The sequence below is a fragment of the Mesoplodon bidens genome, assembly GCF_964165515.1.
Source record: "Mesoplodon bidens genome assembly, chromosome: 17".
Classification (NCBI taxonomy): Eukaryota; Metazoa; Chordata; class Mammalia; order Artiodactyla; family Ziphiidae; genus Mesoplodon; species Mesoplodon bidens.
This window is the reverse complement of record NC_138174.1, coordinates 24,556,879-24,582,322: the sequence shown is the minus strand read 5'-3', so window position 1 is coordinate 24,582,322 and position 25,444 is coordinate 24,556,879. Positions and strand designations below refer to the sequence as shown.

General features: G+C 37.5%; 1 protein-coding gene across 3 annotated transcripts in view; it reads right to left on the bottom strand.

The window, feature by feature from the left end:
- The window catches only part of VWA8 (von Willebrand factor A domain containing 8), a 378,001-nt gene that overhangs the window by 316,958 nt on the left and 35,599 nt on the right, over positions 1–25,444 (bottom strand). For all 3 annotated transcript variants that reach the window (XM_081214571.1, XM_081214572.1, XM_081214573.1), the window contains exons 3-4: positions 18,763–18,893; positions 15,393–15,503 (exon numbers count right to left, since the gene is read on the bottom strand). In XM_081214571.1, the coding sequence (XP_081070697.1) occupies positions 15,393–15,503; positions 18,763–18,893 (242 nt within the window). The remainder of the gene's footprint in view (positions 1–15,392; positions 15,504–18,762; positions 18,894–25,444) is intronic.

Here is a 25,444-nt window from a genome sequence, read left to right as displayed (position 1 = left end):
TAAAGATGATACAAACAGATGGAGAGATATACCACATTCTTGGATTGGAAGAATCAACATTGTGAAAATGACTGGAAGAATCAACATTGTGAAAATGACTACACTATCCAAAGCAATCTACAGATTCAGTGCAATCCCTATCAAACTACCAATGGCATTTTTCACAGAACTAGAACAAAAAATTGCACAGTTTGTATGGAAACACAAAAGACCCCAATTAGCCAAAGCAATCTTGAGAAAGAAAAACAGAGCTGGAGAAATCAGGCTCCCAGACTTCAGACTATACTACAAAGCTACAGTAATCAAGGCAGTATGGTACTGGCACAAAAGCAGAAATATAGATCAATGGAACAGGATAGAAAGCCCAGAGATGAACCCACACACATATGGTCACCTTATCTTTGATACTGGAGGCAAGAATATACAATGGAGAAAAGACAGCTTATTCAATAAGTGCTGCTGGGAAAACTGGACAGCTACATGTAAAAGAATGTAATTAGAACACTCCCTAACACCATACACAAAAAGAAACTCAAAATGGATTAAAGACCTAAATGTAAGGCCAGACACTATCAAACTCTTCGAGGAAAACATAGGCAGAACACTCTAAGACACAAATCACAGCAAGATTCTTTTTGACCCACCTCCTAGGGAAATGGAAATAAAAACAAAAATAAACAAATGGGACCTAATGAAACTTCAAAGCTTTTGCACAGCAAAGGAAACCATAAACAAGACCAAAATACAACCCACAGAATGGGAGAAAATATTTGCAAATGAAGCAACTGACAAAGGATTAGTCTCCAAAATTTACAAGCAGCTAACGCAGCTCAATATCAAAAAAACAAACAACCGAATCCAAAAATGGGCAGAAGAGCTTAATAGACATTTCTCCAGAAAAGATAATACAGACTGCCAACAAACACATGAAAGAATGCTCAACATCACTAATCATTAGAGAAATGAAAATCAAAACTACAATGAGGTATCACCTCATACCAGTCAGAATGGCCATCATCAAAAAATCTACAAACAATAAATGCTGCAGACGGTGTGGACGAATAGGAACCCTCTTGCCCTGTTTGTGGGAATGTAAATTGATATATCCAGTATGGAGAACAGTATGGAGGTTCCTTAAAAAACTAAAAATAGAACTATCATATGACCCAGCAATCTCACTACTGGACATATACCCTGAGAAAACCATAATTCAAAAAGAGTCATGTACCACAGTGTTCATTGCAGTTCCATTTACCATAGCCAGGACATGGAAGCAACCTAAGTGTCCATTGACAGACGAATGGATAAAGAAGAAGTGGCACATATGTACAATGGAATATTACTCACCCATAAAAAGAAACGAAATTGAGTTATTTGTAGTGATGAGGTGGATGGACCTAGAGCCTGTCATACAGAGTGAAGTAAGTCAGAAAGAGAAAAACAAATACCGTATACTAACACATATATACGGAATCTTAAAAAAAATGGTTATGAAGAACCTAGGGGCTGGACAGGAATAAAGACACAGACGTAGAGAATGGACTTGAGGACACAAGGAGGGACAAGGGTAGGCTAGGACGAAGTGAGAGAGTGGCAGTGACATACATACACTACCAAATGTAAAATAGATAGCTAGTGGGAAGCAGCCGCATAGCACAGGGAGATCAGCTCGGTGCTTTGTGACCACCTAGAGGGGTGGGATAGGAAGGGTGGAAGGGAGATGCAAGAGGGAGGGGATATGGGAATATATGTATATATATAGCTGATTTACTTTGCTGTACAGTAGAAACTAACACAACATTGTAAAGCAACTATACTCCAATAAAAATTTTTAAAAAAAGAAAAGAAGACTGTGATGTTTTAAATGAGTCACCATCAAAACGGATTCAGATTTAGTGTCATGTTCAATGCTGACAACATTAACAACTTAGCAAAACAGAAGAGTCAGGTTTTACATTGGCCTACGGCAGGTTGATCATAACAGAAGTCCTATAAGTCTTCCAAGTTTAAGAAAATTAGAAATAGAGAAAAATAGGAAATAAAGTAGGCCCCAAATGGTAAGAAGCAGGAAGAATATAATTTTTTTAAAAGTACTAAAGATGTGAAAAAAAATCTTTCTTTAACTGATAGATGCTGAACAAAATAGAAAAATCTACTTTTTGGTCAAAATGCTTGAAAATCTGCTTTAAAAAAAAAAAAAAGGAAATCTCGCAACTTCCCTGGTGGTCCTGTGGCTAAGCCTCCACGCTCCCAATGCAGGGGCCCCGGGTTCAATCCCTGGTCAGGGAACTAGATCCCGCATGCCGCAACTAAAGATCCCGCATACCAGAACTAAAGATCCTGCATGCCGCAACTAAAAGATCCCACATGTGGCAATGAAGATCCCACGTGCTGCAACTAAGACCTGGCACAGCCAAATAGATAAATATTAAAAAAAAAAAAAGAAAACCTCAATGACATTTCTCCTGTGTACTTGACAACATGACTAGGATTAATGCTGTCAAATTTATGTTATCACTCTCTCCTTAAAAGTCTCCTTTTTTGGTCTTTATGGCACTGTACTCTCTTAAAAAAAAACTTTCTTTTCTGCCTGCCCATTCCATGTAGGTGGTGCCAGAACTACTCTTTAACCCCAAACTCTTCGTACTCTGTAAGGTCTGGCCTGAGTAATCATACTTAATCACATAGTTGCAACCACCACTGTTATGCTAACGACTCTCAACCTCAGGCTCCCCCCAAGCCCCACCACATAGTCCTGTGACATGGATGTCTCCAATCAGAATCTAGAAGCACCTCAGGCTCTCTTGTACAACACTGAACACATCAGATTTTCCCCCAAACCTTCTCTTTCTCTTATCTTTCTATTTAAGGTGGGAGCACCATACACCCATGCCAGGTCCTCGATTCCTATCTCATCTCCTACATTCAATTTATCACCATGTCCTTCTGATTGGACTTCTTTAGTATTTCTGGAACTCATTCCTTCTACCACTCCTCTAGTTCAGGCCCTCCTTAAGTCTCAGATCTCCTCCCTTCTAAGTTCAAGCTCCTTAACTTAACATATATGTCTACCACAGTATGGCATTTATCATTCCAATACTTTTCCTGATATTAGTTGCCACACACGTGGTATTTTTTTTGTTTGTTTTTGTTTTGTTTTGTTTTGTTTTCGGTACGCGGGCCTCTCACTGTTGTGGCCTCTCCCGTTGTGGAGCACAGGCTCCGGACGCGCAGGCTCAGCGACCATGGCTCACGTGCTCAGCCGCTCAGCGGCATGTGGGATCTTCCCGGACCGGGGCACGAACCCATGTCCCCTGCATTGGCAGGCGGACTCTCAACCACTGTGCCACCAGGGAGGCCCACGTGGTATTTTTATAACAGTGAACTGGTTGAGATTTCCCCCATGCTTATATATACCATACTGCTTTACTAGAAAAATCTGTCTGTTTTATACTGACCCCTTTGCTTAAAATTTAATTTGCCCTATAGTAATTCGCCCCCAAACAATCTGAATATCTGAAGGGAGGAAAAAGACTATCTCTATTTTTTTTTTTTTTTTTTTTTTTTTTCTTTTTGTGGTATGCGGGCCTCTCACTGTTGTGGCCTCTCCCGTTGCGGAGCACAGGCTCCGGACGCGCAGGCCCAGCGGCCACGGCTCACGGGCCCAGCCGCTCCGCGGCATATGGGATCCTCCCAGACCGGGGCACGAACCCGTATCCCCTGCATCGGCAGGCGGACTCTCAACCACTGCGCCACCAGGGAGGCCCTCTATTTTTTTTTTAGAGACTAAATATACAAAGAAATTTCTCAAATAGCAAAGCATTGACTTTCCAACTGTGTAAAAGAAACAGGCATTGCTTAATCAAGCCTCCTTTTAATAAGTTGTTGCATTTTGCACTATATTGCAGAATTCATTTCAAGTGTCTATGTACTATCATAAAAACGTAAACTTTTATGAAAACCACAATTGGACTCAAGATGATCATCCTATTTTAAAAATAAGACCAATTCATGAATATACCTACAAAACTGACTATCTTGTGGTAGCAGCTTTATTTTTTTTAAATGCATGGATAGAAGTGACTTAGTATCTCCTAAAGAACAAAAAAAAATAAGAATCTCATTTTTGCTAGTTGAGAAAAGGACAAATCTATAGAAATGGCTTCCGGAACATTAAAAATAAAACATAAACTACTTCTTATAAAAATTCATGTTTCAGCTAAGGTCTCAATTAAGTTTTCTTTCACAAGAATCTATTTACTCCAAGAAAACACAGCTCATAATAAAAAGAAACTCAGCTATATCTCAATTTAAAAAAAGAAAAAAGAAAAAAAACTAAGTTATCACAACTTGTGGCAATATTACATATAAAAAGCTAAAATTTTTATCAGTCTTAGTTATAGAACAGACTAAATATTGTATTTAACTTTTAAACATTTCATAGAGATGAAAATACATGTTCTCTGAGATAAAACTAGAGATATGTATATCAAAATTTAGTGGTTTCCCAACTGTGGGCCAGGGAAGACAAAGTCTTGACAACATAGGACAACAACAGACGCTGCAGATCTGCTTTTATTTACACCAGGAGACTTTGGTCAATTATGCACTGCACCTTTCCAGAGGAATCTGGAATAAGCTATAGAGAGAGATCAGAAGCAGAAGTCAAATACACAAAGGATTCCTTTCATCTACCTTAATGGAGTTAGGTGCTGTGATCATATAGTTGAAAAGGAGTGATGGATAGAAAAAGATCTCTTGAAAACCTGATAAAATAAATGCTGCACCTCTTCTCCAGAGTAAAATGCACACAGGTATATGTCTACAATAGAGACCTCAAGTTAAGAACCTCTACTCTGAAAGAGGGATAGAAATAGAAAGTCACGATTTGGCACACACCGTAGTAATAACTGTTGGAAGCAACAATCATCAATAGATGGTAAAATTAGTGGGTAAGAGTACGATGAGAGGGCTTCCCTGGTGGCGCAGTGGTTAAGAGTCCGCCTGCCGATGCCGGGCACATGGGTTCGTGCCCCGGTCCAGGAAGATCCCACATGCCGCGTAGCGGCTGGGCCCGTGAGCCATGGCCGCTGAGCCTGCACGTCCGGAGCCTGTGCTCCGCAACAGGAGAGGCCACAACAATGAGAGGCCCGCGTATCGCAAAAAAAAAGAGTATGATGAGAAACAGGATATTTGCAGACTCAAGAACATCTCCCCCAACAAGATATTTATAAGCGACAAAGGAAAAAAATAACACAGCAGTGAAGGAACCTGGTAGATGCCACCTTAACTGAGTGATCAGTTAACATACAGTAATGAAATGTATCAATTTCATATTATTGCTCAAAAAAATGCATGATCTCAGCCAAATCATGAGGAAACATCATACAAACCGATACCGAGCAACATTCTACAAAATAACTGGCCATGAAAAGAAGAAGGGAGGGGCCTGTTGCTAGAAAGGGAGATGGAGCTGGGGACAGTGTAGCAGCAGTCATTTTTTTTAACGATGCAAAGACTTGAGCATATTCAAATGATGAGGAGGAGGAACTTTGTCTTTGACAAAGTATCACTCCTACCCTTCCAAGACTAGCTCTCTGTACTCTGAGCTTATGGCATTCCCTCTCACCTCCTCCAAAATCTTCCGTCAACTATACCATATCTTATTTGCATTTTCAGATTCCTTTTCTTCTACATACATGTCTACTTTAAGAAAATCTACAGTCTTCTGATACCTCTTAATATGCTCCCATTTTCCTCTCCTTTATTTTCAAGCCTCTTGAAAATAGTCCACATACTAACTGCCTCTATTAAGCATCCATCACCCTTATCTTACTGAAATTGCTCACTTGAAAGTACCAAAAATAAAACTGCCAAAAATCAAGCTTTCTCTTGATCGTTGTGCTCTCCTGTCCTTCAATTCTCTTCCGTTGATCCTCTCTTGTGCTTTATCTTCTACGAACATTTACCAGGTTGGTTTCCCCTTGGCTTTCCCCAGCCCTCCCTCTGCCTCCTGTCCTCTAAAAGGCAAGTGTTTCCCAAGATTTTATTCTTAACCTTTTCCCCCCTCTTTTCTCATTGGTTATTCCACTGGCAAAGATCAAACCTACACCCACAAATTCTTATTCATTCATTGAGTATTAATTACATGGCAGGTCCTCTGTTATCTGCTATGCTAAGTATAACAACAACAATAGATAAGACTTTTCCATTTTCTTTACTTCATTATTCTTGAGGAATATACTGTGTGACCCTAGCCTTTCTCCTGAGCTCCATGCTCACATTTTCAAATACCTTTTAAAAATATCTCCATAAGGATTGTTCAAACTCAACATGCTTAATCAAATCAAGCTCATGACTTCCTCCCTAAACCAGGCCCTCTTCCTAATGTCTATCTCAATTAAAGTTTCACTGATTCTCCTGCCATCCGGGATTCATTACTTCTGATTCCTCAAACAATATAAGTGTAACCTCTAAATATCTCATGCATCCATGAACTCTGTTCATTCTCACTGCCACCATTCCAATGGGAGCCTTCATTACTTCCTGCTTCTTTACTAAAAGAGCTAATTGGAGCAGGCACCATATCTCAATATGTCTAGTACGCAGTTGTCCTTAAGGCGATGAAATTTTACCTGCTGGAAAAGAGGGACTGAATCACCCCATCTGTAACGTCTATTTCAGCAGCAAGATACATGATTACGTGGTTTACTGCAACTTTATTAAGAATAATTGTAAAAATCCTCCCACTGGGACTTCCCTGGTGGTGCAGTGGTTAAGAATCCACCTGCCAATGCAGGGGACACTGTTTGATCCCTGACCCAGGAACATTCCACATGCTGTGGAGCAACTAAGCCTGTGCACCACAACTACTGAGCCTGCCCTCTAGAGCCCGCGAGCCACAACTACAGAAGCCTGCGCACTCTAGGGCCCGCGTGCTGCAACTACTGAGAATGCGTGCTGCAACTACTGAAGCCCACATGCCTAGAGCCCGTGCCCTGCAACAAGAGAAGCCACCGCAATGAGAAGCCCGCGCACTGCAACAAAGAGTAGCCCCTGCTCGCCACAACTAGAGAAAGTCCACGCGCAGCAACAAAGACCCAACGCAGCCAAAAATTAAATAAATAAATAATTTTTTTAATTAAAAAAGAATAATAAATCCTCCCATAAATAACAAAGTCCTACTGTATAGCCCAGGGAACTATACTCAATATCCTGTGATTAAACCATAATGGAAAAGAGTATAAAAAAAGAATGTATGTGTATAACTGAGTCACTTTGCTGTACAGCAGAGATTGGCACAGCACTGTAAATCAACTCTACTTCAATAAAAAAAATAAAATTTAATTTTTAAAACTCCAAACTTTTTTCTTATTAATTCAATGTTAAATTATTTTTTTATTTTATACAACATTTAATTGGCGATGAGGATGGCTGCTTTATAGTGCAACTGGATTCAAAGGTAAGAATATGAAAAGAGGATTATAAACTTAAAAGAGTGCTATAATTTTTTAGAAAAAAGTGAAAGAAAATCGACGTGCAAAAGATCACCCAAGATATTTAACTTTCCTCCCAACTTGCCCTTTGGTTATGTAGTTATATACCCAGAGCATATGCAAATTAATATTTTTAAATGTAGGCAAAATTATTGGCTAAAAGGAGAAAACGTTACTATTTTAGGATCTCTTTGCTTCCTGATTCTTTCTTAAAATAGACTATAAAATGATTAAAATACTTTAATCAGTACTGTCAAACTTTATGAATGCAGTTTGATCATATTTGTAAAGAAGGATGTTAAAAACAACTGAATAGCCAATCCATTAAGTACTTTAATATATCAGCAACATATTGTACCAGACTATAAATCTCAGACTTAACAGGAGATGCTGGAGAGAAAAAAGTGTTACAAGTTTTGGGCCCAACGGAGGCCCAAGGATCTTAACCTCCTTGCATTAATGCCCCCTTTGCCCTCTGTCTGCTCAGCACTTAAAGTGTGGAACCACAACACTGAAGTTTTCCTAGTTCTCTCATATACCTGTTTAATCTGCCCAGCAGGATCTTCAAGGAGTGAGAACCCTGTTTTTTTATGTCATATTGGTGCAAAACTGGCTCACAGCAGGCTTTTAGTGTTTATGCAATGAAAATGTAACCATTCAGTTAAAAGATGCTGTTATGTAAGTTTAGAAAGAATCTTTTTATGAAGAATACTTATCTATGCCCACACTTGATATGAAAACAGAACTGAACAAGTTTAACTGTCAGCATGAGAGATGTAGCCTACATATTTCAAAACTTTTCTATACAGATTTTTAAATAAAATAATTGTGGTATAACTTTTCTTGTGAAATTTAAAAAAAAAAAGAAGGGAGCAGTGTATATATGTTTTATGTGGAATGAATACTGGTGATCATTCCTCAATGTAGAAATTAGATCAACCATAAGGCTCATTTCCTGCCCTTCAAGCTATAGAACTTCCAGAGACCTAATTTCTCAAATAGAAATCAGAAAAAATGCAGAAAGATCCTTCTGGACAAAGCACCCCATATAGCAGCTTTAACCACCTAACACATGGATACAAAGTAGTTCAAGATAAAAGCAGCTGCATGACCTAAAATCATAAACTGTATAAGCCCTGTTCTAGATTTGCTTCTGATCTGATAAAAGACCTCAGGCAAACAATTAATCTGGAGGTCCGTGTCCTCATTTACTAAATGAGAATATCCTCAAGGGGTACTGTACAATGCCACTATTTATGAATCAATGCAGTACTAGAAAAATATTTAAAGCTGTAAAACCTATTAAAATATGATATTACTAATACAGTCATGATCTGATGAAAATAGATTCCAAAGAACTTCAAATACTCAAAATGGTTACAGTGTAACAGCATTGAAGAAGCCAAAGAAAAATGAAAAAAATTTACACTTCAAGTTCTTTATTTTGAAATATCAGAATAGGATCAGATTGATTTTTGGTTGCTCTATCACCTGCTATGGGTGACTTAAATAAGTCACTTTCCTCTCTAAGCCTCCATTTTTTTCTAGTAATGGTGCTTATCTCATAGATTATGGTAAAGATTAAATAAGATAACCTCTGGCACACAGTAAACCTTAAAAAGAAAACCACTTGCCTGTTATTATTACAAATACTATTATCAGGTAGTAGTTGCCATGATTGTCATCATCATCATCATCATCATCATCATCATCACCATCACTGCTCTTTCAAGGAAGTAGCATATGACAGAAAGAAGCTACACTTTGGAACTGGACAGATCCTGGTTCAAATCTTACCACTGCTATTTATCAGTTGTATGACCATAGCCCTCTAAAGACTCTTATTTCACCTATAAGATGTGGAAGTCACCTCCATCCTAAGGATGTTTTGAGGATTAAATGCAGTCATATGAAGCACCTAGCACAACAGAGGTCCCCTCAATGAAAGTTATTTTTTATCTCCCTTGATCCTTTTTAAATGAATTATATAAGTCTGTCAAACGTTTAACATATGAGTAGATAAGAGCTGGCCTGAGCAAGATGGCATGGTAAGGAGCCACGGCCTGAGTTCTGACTAATACAGAGGCCAGAGTAAACACAGAGACCTTTTCCAACTGTCCTAGTGACAACTGGGACATATTATAACAATACGGTTGCAAAGGATTTGGTGCAGGTAGTAGAATTCAATCATTCTCAAAAAACAAGTAAATGTTTTTCCCTATTTGCTAAAATAAGTAAACAGTACTTATACAAGATAAAAATCTCATCTTCTGATCAATAGCACTGTTATTCAATGTATTAAGAGTTGCTTTTAGTGACTTGTAACATTTAAGCAGCATATTAAAAAAAGTTAATCCTTATTTTTCTACTAATAAAAGAGAATCAAGAATTATCCGAGGGCTTCCCTGGTGGCACAGTGGTTGAGAGTCCGCCTGCCGATGCAGGGAACACGGGTTCGTGGCCCAGTCCAGGAAGATCCCACATGCTGCAGAGCGGCTGGGCCCGTGAGCCATGGCCACTGAGCCTGCGCGTCCGGAGCCTGTGCTCCGCAACGGGAGAGGTCACAACAGTGAGAAGCCCGTGTACCACAAAAAAAAAAAAAAAAAAAAAAAAGAATTATCTGAAACAGAGAATACATTAAAATATTATGTAATTGTTTAAAGTGCATTTTATATGTAATATTAAATATGTATATTGTATATTAAGGAACTTGACATTATTGTGTCAAACAAATTAACAAGATTCTAGTGTGAAAAGAGTTACTGGTTTAGAAAAGTTGAAAAAAATCATTTGAAGTTCCCCATCCTGGCTTTCTACTCCCCAAATTAACGCTATATAGAGTGTCTCCTGTCAGCCAGACATAAAAACTTAATCACAATTTATTTGTAGCTTAGCTAATTTGTAACAGCTTATATTTGAGAAATGCAAGCAATGTATAATGACTTAAAAGTCTTCCTCTCTGGCTCTTTGGACACAGGTCTCTTTGGCTCACAGGACAATAAACAGAATTAATGATAAAAATGTCAACAAGTAAGGTAAGGAAAAAAATTAGAGTAATAGATTTTTAAAGGGTTAGAATATCAACAATTTAGGCTTTTCTTGGGTTATTTTACCTTCAAAGACAAGTGAAAGTTAATATGGTAGCAAAAAATCTTAATCTCCTTATTTCTCCATAAGTGTCATAATATGTCATATAAATTTTCATATTTCTGTTCTTTAACCTATTTTTCTTTTCAAAATGTTCCTATAATCTATTTAGCAAAACAATTGCATAAAAAATATTTAAGTTACCTTCACATTAACAAGTGGATAAGTTACAGTAAATATTTACATAGACAAACATGGGGTATATGTCAACATTTTCTTGACAGATGGTAACTTATTTATTTCATCAGTATCTCTCTCTTTTTCTATATCCACTCAGTTCATTGACATCTTACAGAAGCAATAGCCAATAAACGTAAAAATGATTCAACCTGGTTAGTACTTTTTAAAGCAAATTAAAGTCTATCAGTTTGGCAGAGTACATACATGGAAATACTCAATATTGACAAGAATCCATGAGGCAATCACTCTGCATACTGATGAGAGTATGAGTTGGAACACCCTTTCTAGAAAGCAATTTGGCGATATATGTATATCAAGACTCTTGAATATGTCTAGACCCTTTGATTATATTTCCAGCATTCAAGTCTAAAAAAATCATCCAAGGTAATAACAAGATCTAAGTACAGAGATATTCACCAAAGAGTTATTTATAACAGTGAAAACTTAGAAAGAACCTGAATGACCAACAACATGGGACGGTAGATAAAATGGGAATATTAAATATATAATGTCACATCTATTTGATGAAATACTGTACAGACACTAAAAGTCATATTTTTGGGGAATATCTAATATCACAGGAAAACGCTCCTAAAAAAATATTAGGTTTTAAAAAAAGCAGACTGTAAAACTTTATATGCATGGTATACCATTTTTGTAAAGATTATTATACTTGATTAAATAGATATGAATATAGGCATCATAGAAAGAAATACAGAAAATATTCACACTGTTGGTCTTGAAGGGGAAGATAAATAATTTTTATACTCTTCCCTATGCTCTTTATCACTTGCTCTATTATACTATCCTTCTTTACTATGTTTATTTTGTTTCCCCCACTAAAACATAAGCTCTATGATGGGAGGAATTTGTTTCTTCTGTTCACTGTACCTAGACACACAGCAGTCATTTCAATAAATATTTGTTAATTAATAAATACTATATGTGTATACACACACATATATATCTATAAAATGAGCATTTATGACTTTATTAATCAGAAGAAATAAACATTATTTTGAAAGAAAATATAAATTCCCTACTACAGAATTATTAACCTAATTCTGATCTTCAAGAGTAGCAATTGAGTTCAACCTCTCATTTCATCATCAATTATCCAAAATCCTGCATGAAAAAAAGCAGTCTATGGCCATGACCCCCAACTCGGATTTGGGAGTGTTGTCAAGGTTTCCAGCTGAAATGTCAATTAGAAATTACTTGGACATCAGTCATATGTGCATACAATGTCAACCACACTGAAAACCCCAATCTTTTTCTCCTTAGCACCCACTAGATGGCCACAGGTATTTCTCATCTAGGTTGGCCCACCTACATTAGGAAACCTCACTTGGTGGTTATGTGGATACTGCCTTTCCCTCGATCCCAGACATCAAAGTCAACGGTTAAGAATATTAAATAAAAGAAATTTCTAAATAAAATAAAAATCTTTCACTCTAACAAACATGAGTAGCTGGTAATCAATTGGTAACTTCAAATATTTAGAATTCAGATGGTAATTATTCATTCTGATGACTCAAAATAGATGTCAAAAGGACAGATACATTTTCCATTGGAAAGCCCCCTGGTCCCATCCAGAGCCTATTTATTCTTAATTTACTTAAAATTTTAACAAGGTTGATTAACCAAAGGAGAAACCTGTCATAAAATGTAAGTGTCAGTTACATTCCAAACAGTTTTTAGGTGCCAGAGATAAGCAAAATAGTTACATTCTAGTGGGGAAGACAATCAACATGAAAACAAAGAAATAATTAGGTAAATTCAGAGAGTGATAGGTGCTCTGAAGATTACATTATATGACAGCAGGGTTCATGTGGAAAGGGCATGGGCGTGATCAGTGATTATAGAATGTTATGAGAATTTATAAGCTGAATGACGAGGAGGCAGGAATATACAGATCTGGGAGAAGGTCATTCCAAGCAGAGGAAATAGCAGGTACAAAGGCTCTGAGGCTGGAAAGCACTTGGTCTATTTTTAAAAGGACAAGAAGGTCACTGTAGCTGGAGTCTAGAAAGCAAGGGAAAGAAGAAAGGAGATAAGGTTGACAAGGTTGGGTCCTGTAGAGTGTGGTGGCCTTGTTGAAGGGTCTGGATTTTATTCTGGGTGTGATGGGATTGCACGGATTTAAACAATGAACTCATAGGATCCGATTATGAGCAAACAGTAAGGAATATTAACTGCCAAATAAGAGAGAAGAAAAAAATGTGAAAATCAGATACAATCTCATAAATAGCCTGAAGCAACTTAGAGAAAGGACAAACATGCCTATATCTCCATCACAGGCTCTGAAGGTGTCAGTGCATTACAGCATCCTAAATAGCTGTTTAGATGTCATAATAAGTAGGATTCACCAAGAAAACATGAAAGTATAAAATACTACCATACATTTACATAGCACTTTAATTATTTTATAAATAGTAAAATAGATATCATCTGAAAATATGCTTTTTAGAATGGCAAGGAGAATATAATATCAGAGTTTCATCTAAATAATTTATATTATGCTTCCAGAAATAAATCTTTAGCTAATCAATAAACTTAGTTACCTAAAATAACTCCATTTCTGAGATTTCTGAATAGGCAAAGTTTTCAGCTGTCTTTAAAATAATCAACGTACAAAAATCCCTTTCTCTTCCTTACTATTTGCATTGCAACAATCATCTAGGTATAAAATCCACTCAAAAAATATGTTTTTAAATCCATGCTCGACCAGACAAAACCAGTTCTTTCATCGTCACTTAAATATATTCCTATCCCCCCTCCTCTACACAGGCTGTGGTCTCATGTTCTAATCTCCCTCCTCAGCTGCCCACTATCTCAACTCAAATCCCATCTCCTTCATTTCATCCTCATTGGGTCCCGAAAAGAAGCAAGCATTGTAAAAGTACATTTTTTCCCATTTATAATTAGAAATAAAGTGAACATTTGGCATTACGTGAATAAAATGGATTTCTTTAAATATACTTATGTGCTTCATCCATAAAGCATTACTTTTTAATTGCTAGAAGTCTGAACTTCCCAGATTTTCCCACCATATGATGCTAAGTTTGCTCACCACTGTTTAAGGTAGTTATTCTCGAATCACTTTAAGTACATTTTTCCTTTTGTAATTAATTAGTCATCTATGTGACAATGTGAATATTCTGGTCTCCAAAAATTCTTTCACTCAGTGCTCCTTACAATTTTACTCTTTTAATTGTAAATAATAGTGTGTACTCCTGGGAAAGCTTCAAATTTAAAGAACTGTGAATGTTCTTTCCTCGCCCCACCCCAAATGCCCAGTCATACCTCCACAGAGGTCAGCTCTGTTTACTGATTCTTGTGTTTCCTTCTGGAAAGTTTCAATGTATACACAAACATTTACACATTTCTTCTTTTCTTCTAAATCACAAATGGGACCATATTATATATACTGTCTTGCAACTTCATTTTTTTTCTGCTAATATATCCTGGACTTCTTTCCTATCACCTCATATAGACTCATCTCATTTTTAAAATGGTGACAGAGAATTCTAGTTACCATTATTTATTTAATTAGTCTCCTAAATGTACATCATTATAATTTTCACTTACAGTTTTATGATATCAAACAATGCTACAATAAACATCCTTGTATATATAACTTTACACACTTTGTGTGAATAACATTGGAAAGAAAAATTGTTAGAAATATTACTGCTGGATACAAATATGTTTAATTTCTTTTCTTTTGATAGCTAATCACCAAATTTTCTTTCAAAATTGCATCAATCTACGCTCCCATTAACAGCAATGCTGATTCCTCATCCCTTCTTCCTCATCGACAATGGACATTAGCAAATTATTTAATCTTTACCAGTCTGATAGGTGAAGGAAAAACAGCAGCTCACTAGTGTTTTAATTTTTATTTTTTTAACAAGAAGATCAAGCATCTTGTCATAAATATATTGAATATTTGAAATCTTTTCTCTATGAAATGTTTAAAGCCTCTGTCCTTTTTTCTATTAGGTATTCCTAACAAAGAACAATATTTAATATTTTAAGCAATATATTTAAAGAAATGTACAACAAGCTTCATTATAATTTTCAAAAAATATTATTTTAATTGGTAACCTACACCTAAGTACTCTCTCCAAAAAGCTGCAGTTCCTGGAAGTATATATCTAATTTCAGTATGTTTAATAAACATTTATAAACTTGACCTTTATATTGAGAATACTTTAATCAATGTGCTAGAGAATTTCCTATATTAAAATCGCCTTAATTCTTTAAAAAAAAAACAAATTTCTATAGGCAATTAATAGGAAGCAACTGAAAATTAAGAAATCAGCATATTGATCTTTAGCTAACATTTTAGAACCACTAATTTCAACTATGGCTTCTTATTTAGTACTAAACTAAGAAGGCATTTCCAAGAACAGGAAAACCAAAAACCTAAATTAAATCTGTCTTGAGAGACCACAGTACATCCATCTTTCTCTATTACATGAGCTACTATTTTTCTACTTCAAAAATCAATTTCTTAAAGACCAGGAGTAAACAATCACGTGTTGGAGTGTGGTAAGCACTTGCCTGATCGATGTAAAAAGCCGTGCCTGCGCGGATCTCTCGACGCTGTTTGAGATCAGTTTCGGTGGTGTCTCTTGATAAGGCGATGTATTCAACCTCCCGTTTGGTCAACTCCTGAAGAGCAGAGAGTGTAATTGTCCCAAAATAAAAATCAAGCTCCCAACGTAGGCTTTGGAGCCAGTTATCTGACAATGTCACTCTACAGAAGAGCATTTTAAATGTAATTCTAGATTAAAGCCTTTTAAGCCTCAGCTTTAAGAAAAGTGCAATAAATTCAGCATTAACCAAAATATGTATATATCTCTCCTCAGAGCTCTACTTTTACTGTACACAATAATTTATGACTTAATTACTTACTACTTAATCAATAATAATCAAAATTAGATCTTATAAATCTTAATGTCTCCTGTAGAGTTCTTTTCAAATATCAAGAGTAATAATTTGGCTATTACTTGATTTTCAGACAAACGATAGTCATCGCTGTAAGTAGTGTTCATCTTTTTTTGAAAGGGTGATTTAAATTAATTTACTCCACGAACCAATGTTTACCAACTATATATTGATACAATATGTTAGGTATTTAACAAGTGTGAAAATAAGGTAAATATCAATAGTCAGGAGAGACACATACATAACTATTCAGGAAGGAAAAGAAGAAGTAAGATGAGAAGGAGGAGGGGGGTAAGGGGGTTATTATTTCACACACAAAAAATCATTTGATTTGAAGGAGAAACCATCCAGAATCCATTTCTTTTAGAATAATTAATCTATCCCTAAATTAATTTTGCCATATATGTAGCAACTATGTACAAAAAGTTTTTAACATTATCCTTGGTTTTACAACGTTGAATTAAAAGCAATGACATGCTCCAATACAATATGTTTTTACTAAACAGGAAGAACAAATTAATTTACTGGACGAGTATAAAGAAAAAAGTTGAATGAGCATGCCATTAATGGTGAAAGGGGATATTTCCACACAATGGGATTTTTTTCTCCACCTTGTCTCCATGTGATGTTGATAAAAATATATTATTATTGTCATTTAGTTTTTTAAGATGTGCTGGGTCCCATGCGCCCATAGATTTCAGTATATGTGGAAAGAAGGGAAAAGTTTTAAATAGAGAAAACATACACCACAGTGGTGAAGATGTGGTGACACCAAATGATGTTTCTCCAAATAAGAATGAATTGCCCATGAGAGCACAATTTTGGAGTTAAGTAGCAGGTTTTCTTTTAGCAGATACCTCCTTCTGACTTCTGGAACACATCACAGTGCCTTCCTGTCTTGTTTAATTGATTGTCTGAATACGATCTCCCGCACTGAAAAACCCTGTCATTCACATTGGTTGACAAAGTGGTGTATGCCTCTTACTGGTAAATTGTACCATGGTAGCACCCTGAACTGCCACAATGAGGATGTTACCCTCAGTCTTGAGTTTCCTGGGACTCTTCACCAGCCAAGACAAGCACCAAGGTCTCCTCAGCTGCTGCTTCACAGAAGTGGTACCAGCAAGCTCACAAACAGCACCAGAAGCAGAAGATGGGAGAGGCAGCAGAGGTCTGTTGAGTTTTTTTGAACTATCTACAAAACTCATTTTGTATGAGTGAAATATGAAATAAACGCAACTATCAAATTATTTCTATTTAATTTCTCATGGGTTCAACAGGCTTGCCCCCAGATTTCTGCCTTTAAAGATGTCATCTACTCTGGCTATTACTATGCATAGGATCCCATATCTAATAACAGCAGTACCCATTGCAGAGTTTGGAAGGCGGCTTAGGCTATTAAGTTTTCTTACATGTATTTCCACATCCTAAAGCCGCCTCAGCTCTAATTCACAATTTAAAGTTTGGTGGTTGTTTTTTTTTTTTTTTTTTTTGCGGTACGCGGGCCTCTCCCGTTACGGAGCACAGGCTCCGGATGCGCAGGCTCAGCGGCTATGGCTCACGGGCCCAGCCACTCCGCGGCTTGTGGGATCTTCCCGGACCGGGGCACGAACCCGTGTCCCCTGCATCGGCAGGCGGACTCTCAACCACTGCGCCACCAGGGAAGCCCGGTTGTTGTTTTTTTAAGATACAAGCTTTATCCTTATAAACTTGAGTTGCATTTTTGAGCCAACAAGACTCCTATAATCTCCTAGCCTGGCTCATTCCACATTTCTAACAAGCTTCAAGGTCTTGCCAGAAACAAAATCAAAGTGAGATATTGTAGCCTTTGAAATAAGCCAGGCAGTGAGTGCACATCTCAAAACTAAAGAGGTTCTAGACCTGGGATTTTCGGTGGCTGACTCTGCATTCTTAGACAAGACACTTTTGCCTTGTATATTAATAAAGTGAGGATAATACTACAATGGCACGTTGTACCTCACAAACTGGTTCTAGGAACAAATAAAAGATATGAAATTTATGAGCTAGAGGGAGTTAGTTTCTGATATGTCCATTCTATTTTTATCATTCCTGCCCTACATGATTTTGAAAGTACCAAGATAAATTCACCACCGAAATAGAAGAGTACACGAAGTATATTTCAATAGCTTAGAAGTCAATTATTTAATATCAAGTTACAAAAGGAAACTTTAAGTAAGCTTTTTCTCTTCATCCTAAAAAGTATCTTTGGAACAGACCAACTTCATCTGATAGTGTTCTTCCTTGAATCATTAGAGCAATGCCTATTAATGCTGACAAAGTAGTAGAAAAAAAGTCCTGTAAATTTTTTTTAATTTGTGTCGAGATTTTAATATTTCAACTCGCTTCACAACCATACTCAGAGAACTACAAACATTTAAGAGGATAAGATGTCAGAAAGGGGAAGCAATGTGAGATCTGAAGTCTAGCTCCATCATTTACATATAAAGCTTGAGTGAGTTATTTAATTTCTCTGAACTTATTTTCTCATGTATTTAAGAAAAAAAAGAAAAACGAGCGCAAGTTAACACATAAGAGAGATTCTGTAATCCTTAGGCTCCCTTTAAAGACCACATAACATCAAAAAGTCAGAATTATTTGGCTTTTCAAAATGTGGACCGAAGATAAAAGAATGCTTCCTGAATAGTATAAAATTACACTTTGTTTTGTAATCTCAGTGTTGCTGATTCTATCTGCTACTCATTTCCTGAATTTAGATAGATCTCTTTCCTACTGGAAGTGGAGGGTTTCCTACTTACAACAACATTTGCTAAAGCTATGAAAGGCAAATGTACATTTACTTCCCGAGAAACTTATTCCAAATGCTTTATAAACAAATCACCCTTCAACGTCAACATTTTTAAAGCAATGACTAATCTTGATATTTTTGTAAATTCTTAATTTATTTACAAAATAGCTTATCATAGTTAAGACCCTTAGGAATCCACAAGAATTCATTGCTTACCAGGTACTGCATAGCAATAGAGCGGCGAAGAGGCCCAGGAGGTCCTATTAGAAAGACATCTTGCCCCAAAAGATCCTTCTGCATTATCCATCTTAGATGTTGAATTACTGATTGAGCCAGAGAGTCTGAAACTTTAAGGTAGAAAAAAGGTAAAATGAAATGCAAATCAGAATACTACATATAAGTCTTCAAACAACCAATGCAGACAGTACATTAAGTTTAAAAATATATATATATATTATATATACATACACATATATACACACATGCATATATATATATATACACACATATATACATTCATACATACATCTGGTGAATTTTCACACTGTTTTACAATAAAACCATTATTATCTAATGTTAGAACAAAGTTTATTACATCACAAAGAGTCACATAATCCCATACTTAAAAGCTTATTAAGAAACGGGAATTCTCTGGTGGTCCAGTGGTTAAAACTTGGGCTTTAACTGCTGTGGACCCAGGTTTGATCCCTGGTTGGGGAACTAAGATCCCACAAGCCACGTGGTGTGGCCAAAAAAAAAATTGCTTATAAGAATGCTTGAACAATGTGTCACCAAAGGAATGAAAGTGATTTTCAAGGGTGATATGAGCAGTTAGTACCATTACTTTGTCACAATTTTAAAGCCCATCTCTTTTGTTCTAAAAAGGGGATATGACCAAATCATCCCAGACAATTAATGATTATCAGTTTTGAAAAAATTTTTAAAGCTATAACTTAAGTTGGCACTGGGTTGTGAGATCTCTCAAACTTCACAGTTAGGAAGTCTGATGTAGACTTAAATGACTTCTTTAGAATTTAAGTCTATTCTACACCAACTCTTTTGGGAATAGAAGACTACTCCGTATAATGCCCTTCTAAGTCTACTAATTTTTTTCTTTTGCCACGCGGCATGCGGGATCTTAGTTCCCTGGCCAGGAATCAAACCCACGGCCCCTGCATTGGGAGTGTGGAGTCTTAACCACTGGACCACCAGGGAAGTCTCTAACTCTGCTATTAAATCACCCATCAATCCACTCATCTTCTCCCTAAACATTTTTTTAAATGTTTGTATTAATACAATTAATTTGTGTTTGCTCACTTATAAGTCACCCAGTGACCTAGCAAGTGCTTTCCTAGGTATACAAGAAAAACTCTCGCCCTTATACATTGAGACATATAGAATACTCACAGCAATGTGGCTCAAAATAAAACTGGAGACAGGAGATGGATAAAAAGCACACAGTGGAATATTATATAATAACAACAAAAAAACAGAATGAACTACCATTACTTCCAACAATATGTTTAACTCTTAAATGAGAAAAAATTTTGTCACAAAATAAATCATGCATTAATGATTAATATCACTATTTTTTTTTTTTTTTTGCGGTATGCAGGCCTCTCATTGTTGTGGCCTCTCCCGTTTCAGAGCACAGGCTCCGGATGAGCAGGCTCAGCGGCCATGGCTCACGGGCCTAGCCGCTCCGCGGCGTGTGGGATCTTCCCAGACCAGGGCACGAACCCGTGTCCCCTGCATCGGCAGGCGGACTCTCAACCATTGCGCCACCAGGGAAGCCCTAATATCACTATTTTAATAAAGCTCAATAAACTAGCAAATTGAATTCTTTACAAATACATACATATGTGATAAAAGAGTGCTTGAAAAAGCAAAAAAGCAAAAGAATGATAAATTCAGGATACTTGGACATGGAATCAGAGAGATTCTCATGGATAACTTCAACGGTATTCGTAACATTCTACTTCTTAAATTGGGTGTGGGTACAGTGTTTCTTTTACTATTATGTTGCATTTTATACATAAACACATACAATACTGATATTATGTATATGTATATTTATGTATGTGTGTAAATGTATATAAAAAACAAAGTCTTTTGTATGTGTTGAATAACCCATACTTGTTAAACTTTGTTTAATCATCCAGGAAGGTCATGAAAGAATTCAAAGATCAAACTAAGAACGCTTGCCTAGGACTAAAGCTGTGCTTCCCCCCGCCCACTCCAACCTTGCTAGGGTGGTTCCCCCTACCCTCCCTGAAAAAAGTTAACATTGAATCATTGGAAAAAATAAAGATAAATTTCTGATTTTCTTAATCATGGTGGGAAGATCAAGGACAAGATTTTGGGCAGACTGGTTGGTGTATCACATCACCGGGGTCACATTAAACCATTTTATAATTTCCCCAAAGCAATGCTTCTGTGTCTGAAAATCAGGAGACTCATCACCCAAGTGGAGGCGCTTGGCTTCTCTCCTGTCCTCTATGAAGCCTCTACACCATGCATGGGGGCAAAAACTGGTTCTTGAAGGGGGACTTGAGAATAATTCTTAGCTATTACAATGGTCTGTTGCCCACTAAAGGGATGCTGTGCATCAACAGATATATAATATATCTGTGCATTGAAATTCCATGGAATTGGGGAGAGACAACTGGGGGAAAATGTTCTTAGGAATGCAATAATGAAAAACAGAATAAAAAACATTGCCCCAAGACCTATACCTCTGAGAATCTCTCAAGGAGCTCCACAACACTAGGAAGCAATTCACCTGTACCTCATTCTTAACTATCAGATGTCCACTTAACTATTTTTCTTTCCTACTCCAGGCTTAAATCTTTGTCATATGTGGTCTACTCTTTCTTATTTCAAGGTAAGTCCATCTGCTTGCTGTTTAAGGATGAAACAAAATAAGAGTTAAGAAGCTCTCATTTCTCCATCAGTAAAATTACGCAAAGTTCCCTATGCTACAGATCTACCACCTCTTCTTACTTTGATATCAAATATATAATTAAAAACGTAAACACTTCGGGCTTCCCTGGTGGTGCAGTGGTTGAGAGTCCGCCTGCCGATGCAGGGGACACGGGTTCATGCCCTGGTCCGGGAAGATCCCACATGCTGCGGAGCGGCTGGGCCAGTGAGCCATGGCCACTGAGCCTGCACATCCGGAGCCTGTGCTCCGCAACGGGAGAGGCCACAGCAGTGAGAGGCCTGTGTACCACACACACACACAAAAAAAAAAAACCGTAAACACTTTGGGTTTTTTTACATTTTCACAAATCTCAGTTTACTTTGGCCACAGGTCTTCTCTACACTATTCTTAAAGTTTTATGTTGCTTCTTTGTATTCACCTTTGGAAATGTGCCTGACCTTTCATTACCTGGACTTGACTATTTAAAATATGAAATTTCCAAAGTTCTATCAGGTAAAGCCAAGTTGGTCTCTTCAGCTTCCTCCACCTTTTATTATTTATAACTATTTGTAACTATTCATAATGACAGAGTCTCAGTATAGTTCCATTCCATTTTGAATGCCTTGACCTTGGAACTCATATTTCTTTTCAAGATTTTTTTTTAAATCGAAGGCAGGATTTCCTAATCAAATGTGAGGTCTTCGCCTCACAAGTTGTCAGTGTTAGCAAAGTGCTGACATTTAGGAATAATTTATCTTTTTCTTAGCAAACTGAAGAAGAATCAAAATTATAATGAAAGAGCAGTTTGTACACCAGTGTACTTTCTTAAGTGGGAGAGAAAGGCATGGAGATGGAGTTATTTAAAGCCAGATCCTGGGAATTGTGTAGAACTTTGAGTATGTTCATGGGAGTGTCTTCCACTCAGCGTGATCCTCACGTGCTGAGAACCACTGACCCTAAGGCATGTGTGACAATTCTCAGCAATCCCTTCCTTTGCTCTTACCACTCAACAATGGTTCTCAACAAGTGGCGGTACTGCCACTACTCCATGCCTGCCAGAGGCATCTGGAAATGCTTGCCTCTACATTTCAATTCTACATAAGTTTCTTAATATGGATAAGCAGCTTCTGAACCCTGTGGCTTGCCTTGTAGTCTACGCTATACCCTCACAAAGACCTCTTCTTGCCCCTTCTTTTGTCTTCCCTTAATAACTCATAATGATAGTCATAACTTATTGCCTTCCTGTCATGTGATGGGTAAAAATACGAATGATTTTTCATACTCTCATTTGAATCTCACAACAACCCTAGAAGGTAGTAGACTACCACATATAAGGATACAGACTCAACCCAAACTGTTTAAATCCCAACTGTTTTAGCATAGCTGTTTACTGTGTAATCTTAATCAGTTACTTAAATTCTCTGTGCTCAGTTTCTCCATCTGTATAATGGATATGATAAATGAGCTTACTTATAAGGTGGTTATGAGGATTAAATTAGGCACTTAGAACAGTGTCCAATAGTAGTATAAGCATTTGTTAAATATTCATTATCCCCATTTTGTGAAAAAAAAAATCAAAGTTCTTATGGTGGCATCATTTGTCCACAGTTGATAAGTTCATAAACCAAGACTGAGACCTAAATCGAGTCCAAAGCTTGCACTCTAGCCACCATGTCCTACTGCTCCTCTAAAATCTTTTTAACAGGCTCTATCTTCAGGTCCAAGACTTTCCCTACAAGTATGAACCTCACAGGGCTCCATCAAATTTAGTGGACTTGCTTTTATGGACACTAATTCTATTTCTTGGGCTTTGGTGATACCAGTGATACCTCCTTTTATTAAAATTTCAAATTCATTTTGTTGTTTACATTATGTTATCAGAGAACTCACTTCTCAAAAAAAAATCCCGTTTTCACTTATTCATATTTTAGTATAGCATATTTTGTCAAAGAAAACGTTTAATTTGTCAGGAAGTCGCATTAAACTACTGAGAGAAAGCATTAGGTACTACTGTGTGGTGTCTGTGGTATATTTTACATTAATGCTTGAAACTAGCTGTATTTTTAGGATGACCTCAAGAAAACATGAGTCATACTTAAAAGTGTTCTAGAAATAGAAACAAGATGTAAGACTGTACATTACAAACATCTGCAAAACAAACTGGCAAACTGCCGTGCATAACCTAATATAAACACAGCCCAGTGCATGACAGAAATTCCCGACCTCAATGTTTCCAGGCACAAGATGCTATCTTTCTTTTTTTTTTTAATTGGAGTATAATTGCTTTAAATGTTGTGTTAGTTTCTGCTGTACAATGAAGTGAATCAGCTATATGTATACCTGTATCCCCTCCCTCTTGGACCTCCCTCCCATCCCCACCATCCCACCCATCTAGGTTGTCACAGAGCACCGAGCTGAGCTTCCTGTGCTTTATAATACCATGTTCCCACTAGCTATCTATGTTATGCATGGTAGTGTATATACGTCAATCCTGATCTCCCAGTTTGTCCCACCCTCCCCTTCCTCTGCTGTGTTCACATGTCGTTCTCTATGTCTATGTCTCTATTCCTGCCTTGCAAATAGGTCCAACTGTACCATTTTTCTAGATTCCACATATATGCATTAATATACAATATTTGTTTTTCTCTTTCTGGCTCACTTCACTCTATATGACAGACTCTAGGTCCAACCACATCTCTACAAAACACCCAATTTCATTCCTTTTTATGGCTGAGTAATATTCCATTGTATATATGTACCACATCATCTTTACCCATTCATCTGTCATTGGACACTCAGGTTGTTTCCATGTCCTGGCTATTGTAAATAGTGCTGCAATGAACATTGGGGTACACATGTCCTTTTGAATTATGGTTTTCTCAGGGTATATGCCCAGTTGTGGGACTGCAGGGTTCTCCACAGTGGCTGTGTCAATTTACATTCCCACCAACAGTGCAAGAGGGTCCCCTTTTCTCCACACCCTCTCCGGTATTAAATTGTTTATAGATTTTTTGATGATGGCCATTCTGACGGGTGTGAGGTGATACCTCATTGTGGTTTTGATGCTACCTTTCAAGCATCCACGTAATGATAAACTGATGTCAGAGTAATACCAGAGAGCTTGATCCTATATTCTAGGATTTCCTTCTCTTTGTAAAAATAAAACATCTGGTTCAAGTTAGGCTAAATTCCTTATTCAATTCCTAGCCAATACCTGTTCCAAAAAAATAGGTACTATTTTTTTGGCCAGGCATATTCAAGGGCTTTAAAATAATTATACTAAAGGAACGTAAATTATAGTGTTCTCCCTCCACAGACTCAAATTTGTCATATATGTAAAGATTAAAATTTCAGAAAATTATGCAGAGCTCAAATTCAGCTTTAATAAATCCTTCAAAACGAGTGACAGGGGATGCAGAGTCAAGATGGCGTACTAGGAGGAGGTGGAATTTCCATCTTCTCACAACTAGGGCACCTACCAGGCACTGGTGGGGGACCATGGACACCTAAGGGGACAGGAGGAAGCCCCCAGCAACCGGGTATGACATGGGGCGTGGAGGGGAGTGAACGGGGAGAAGTGGAGGCTGGACAGGACTGGCGTCCCTGAGGGGCAGCTGGGGGAGGGGAAGGGATCCAATGCCCTAAGGAGGAAATTGGGGAACCACTGGGAGGGCAGAGGATCAAAAGAGAGCGTGGCCAGGTTTCCTCTGCCCACGTAGATCCCCAGGAACCTGCTGAGATCCCAGGCCTGATCCTCTGCCCAGCTAGGCCCCCTCCAGCCATGCGGGTTCTGAGGGAGTGGGAGGGAGGGAAGGGGGAGGAGAAGTAAAGTCTAGACCTCTGACACTGGCACCCCTGAAGGGTGGCTGGGGAAGGGGAGAAGTTCCTACACCCAGTTGGAGTCACCCACAGTTAGGGGTCCAGCAGCAACAGGGGAGACCCTGGGGGAGAAAGTGGGGGACAGACACGAAGGAA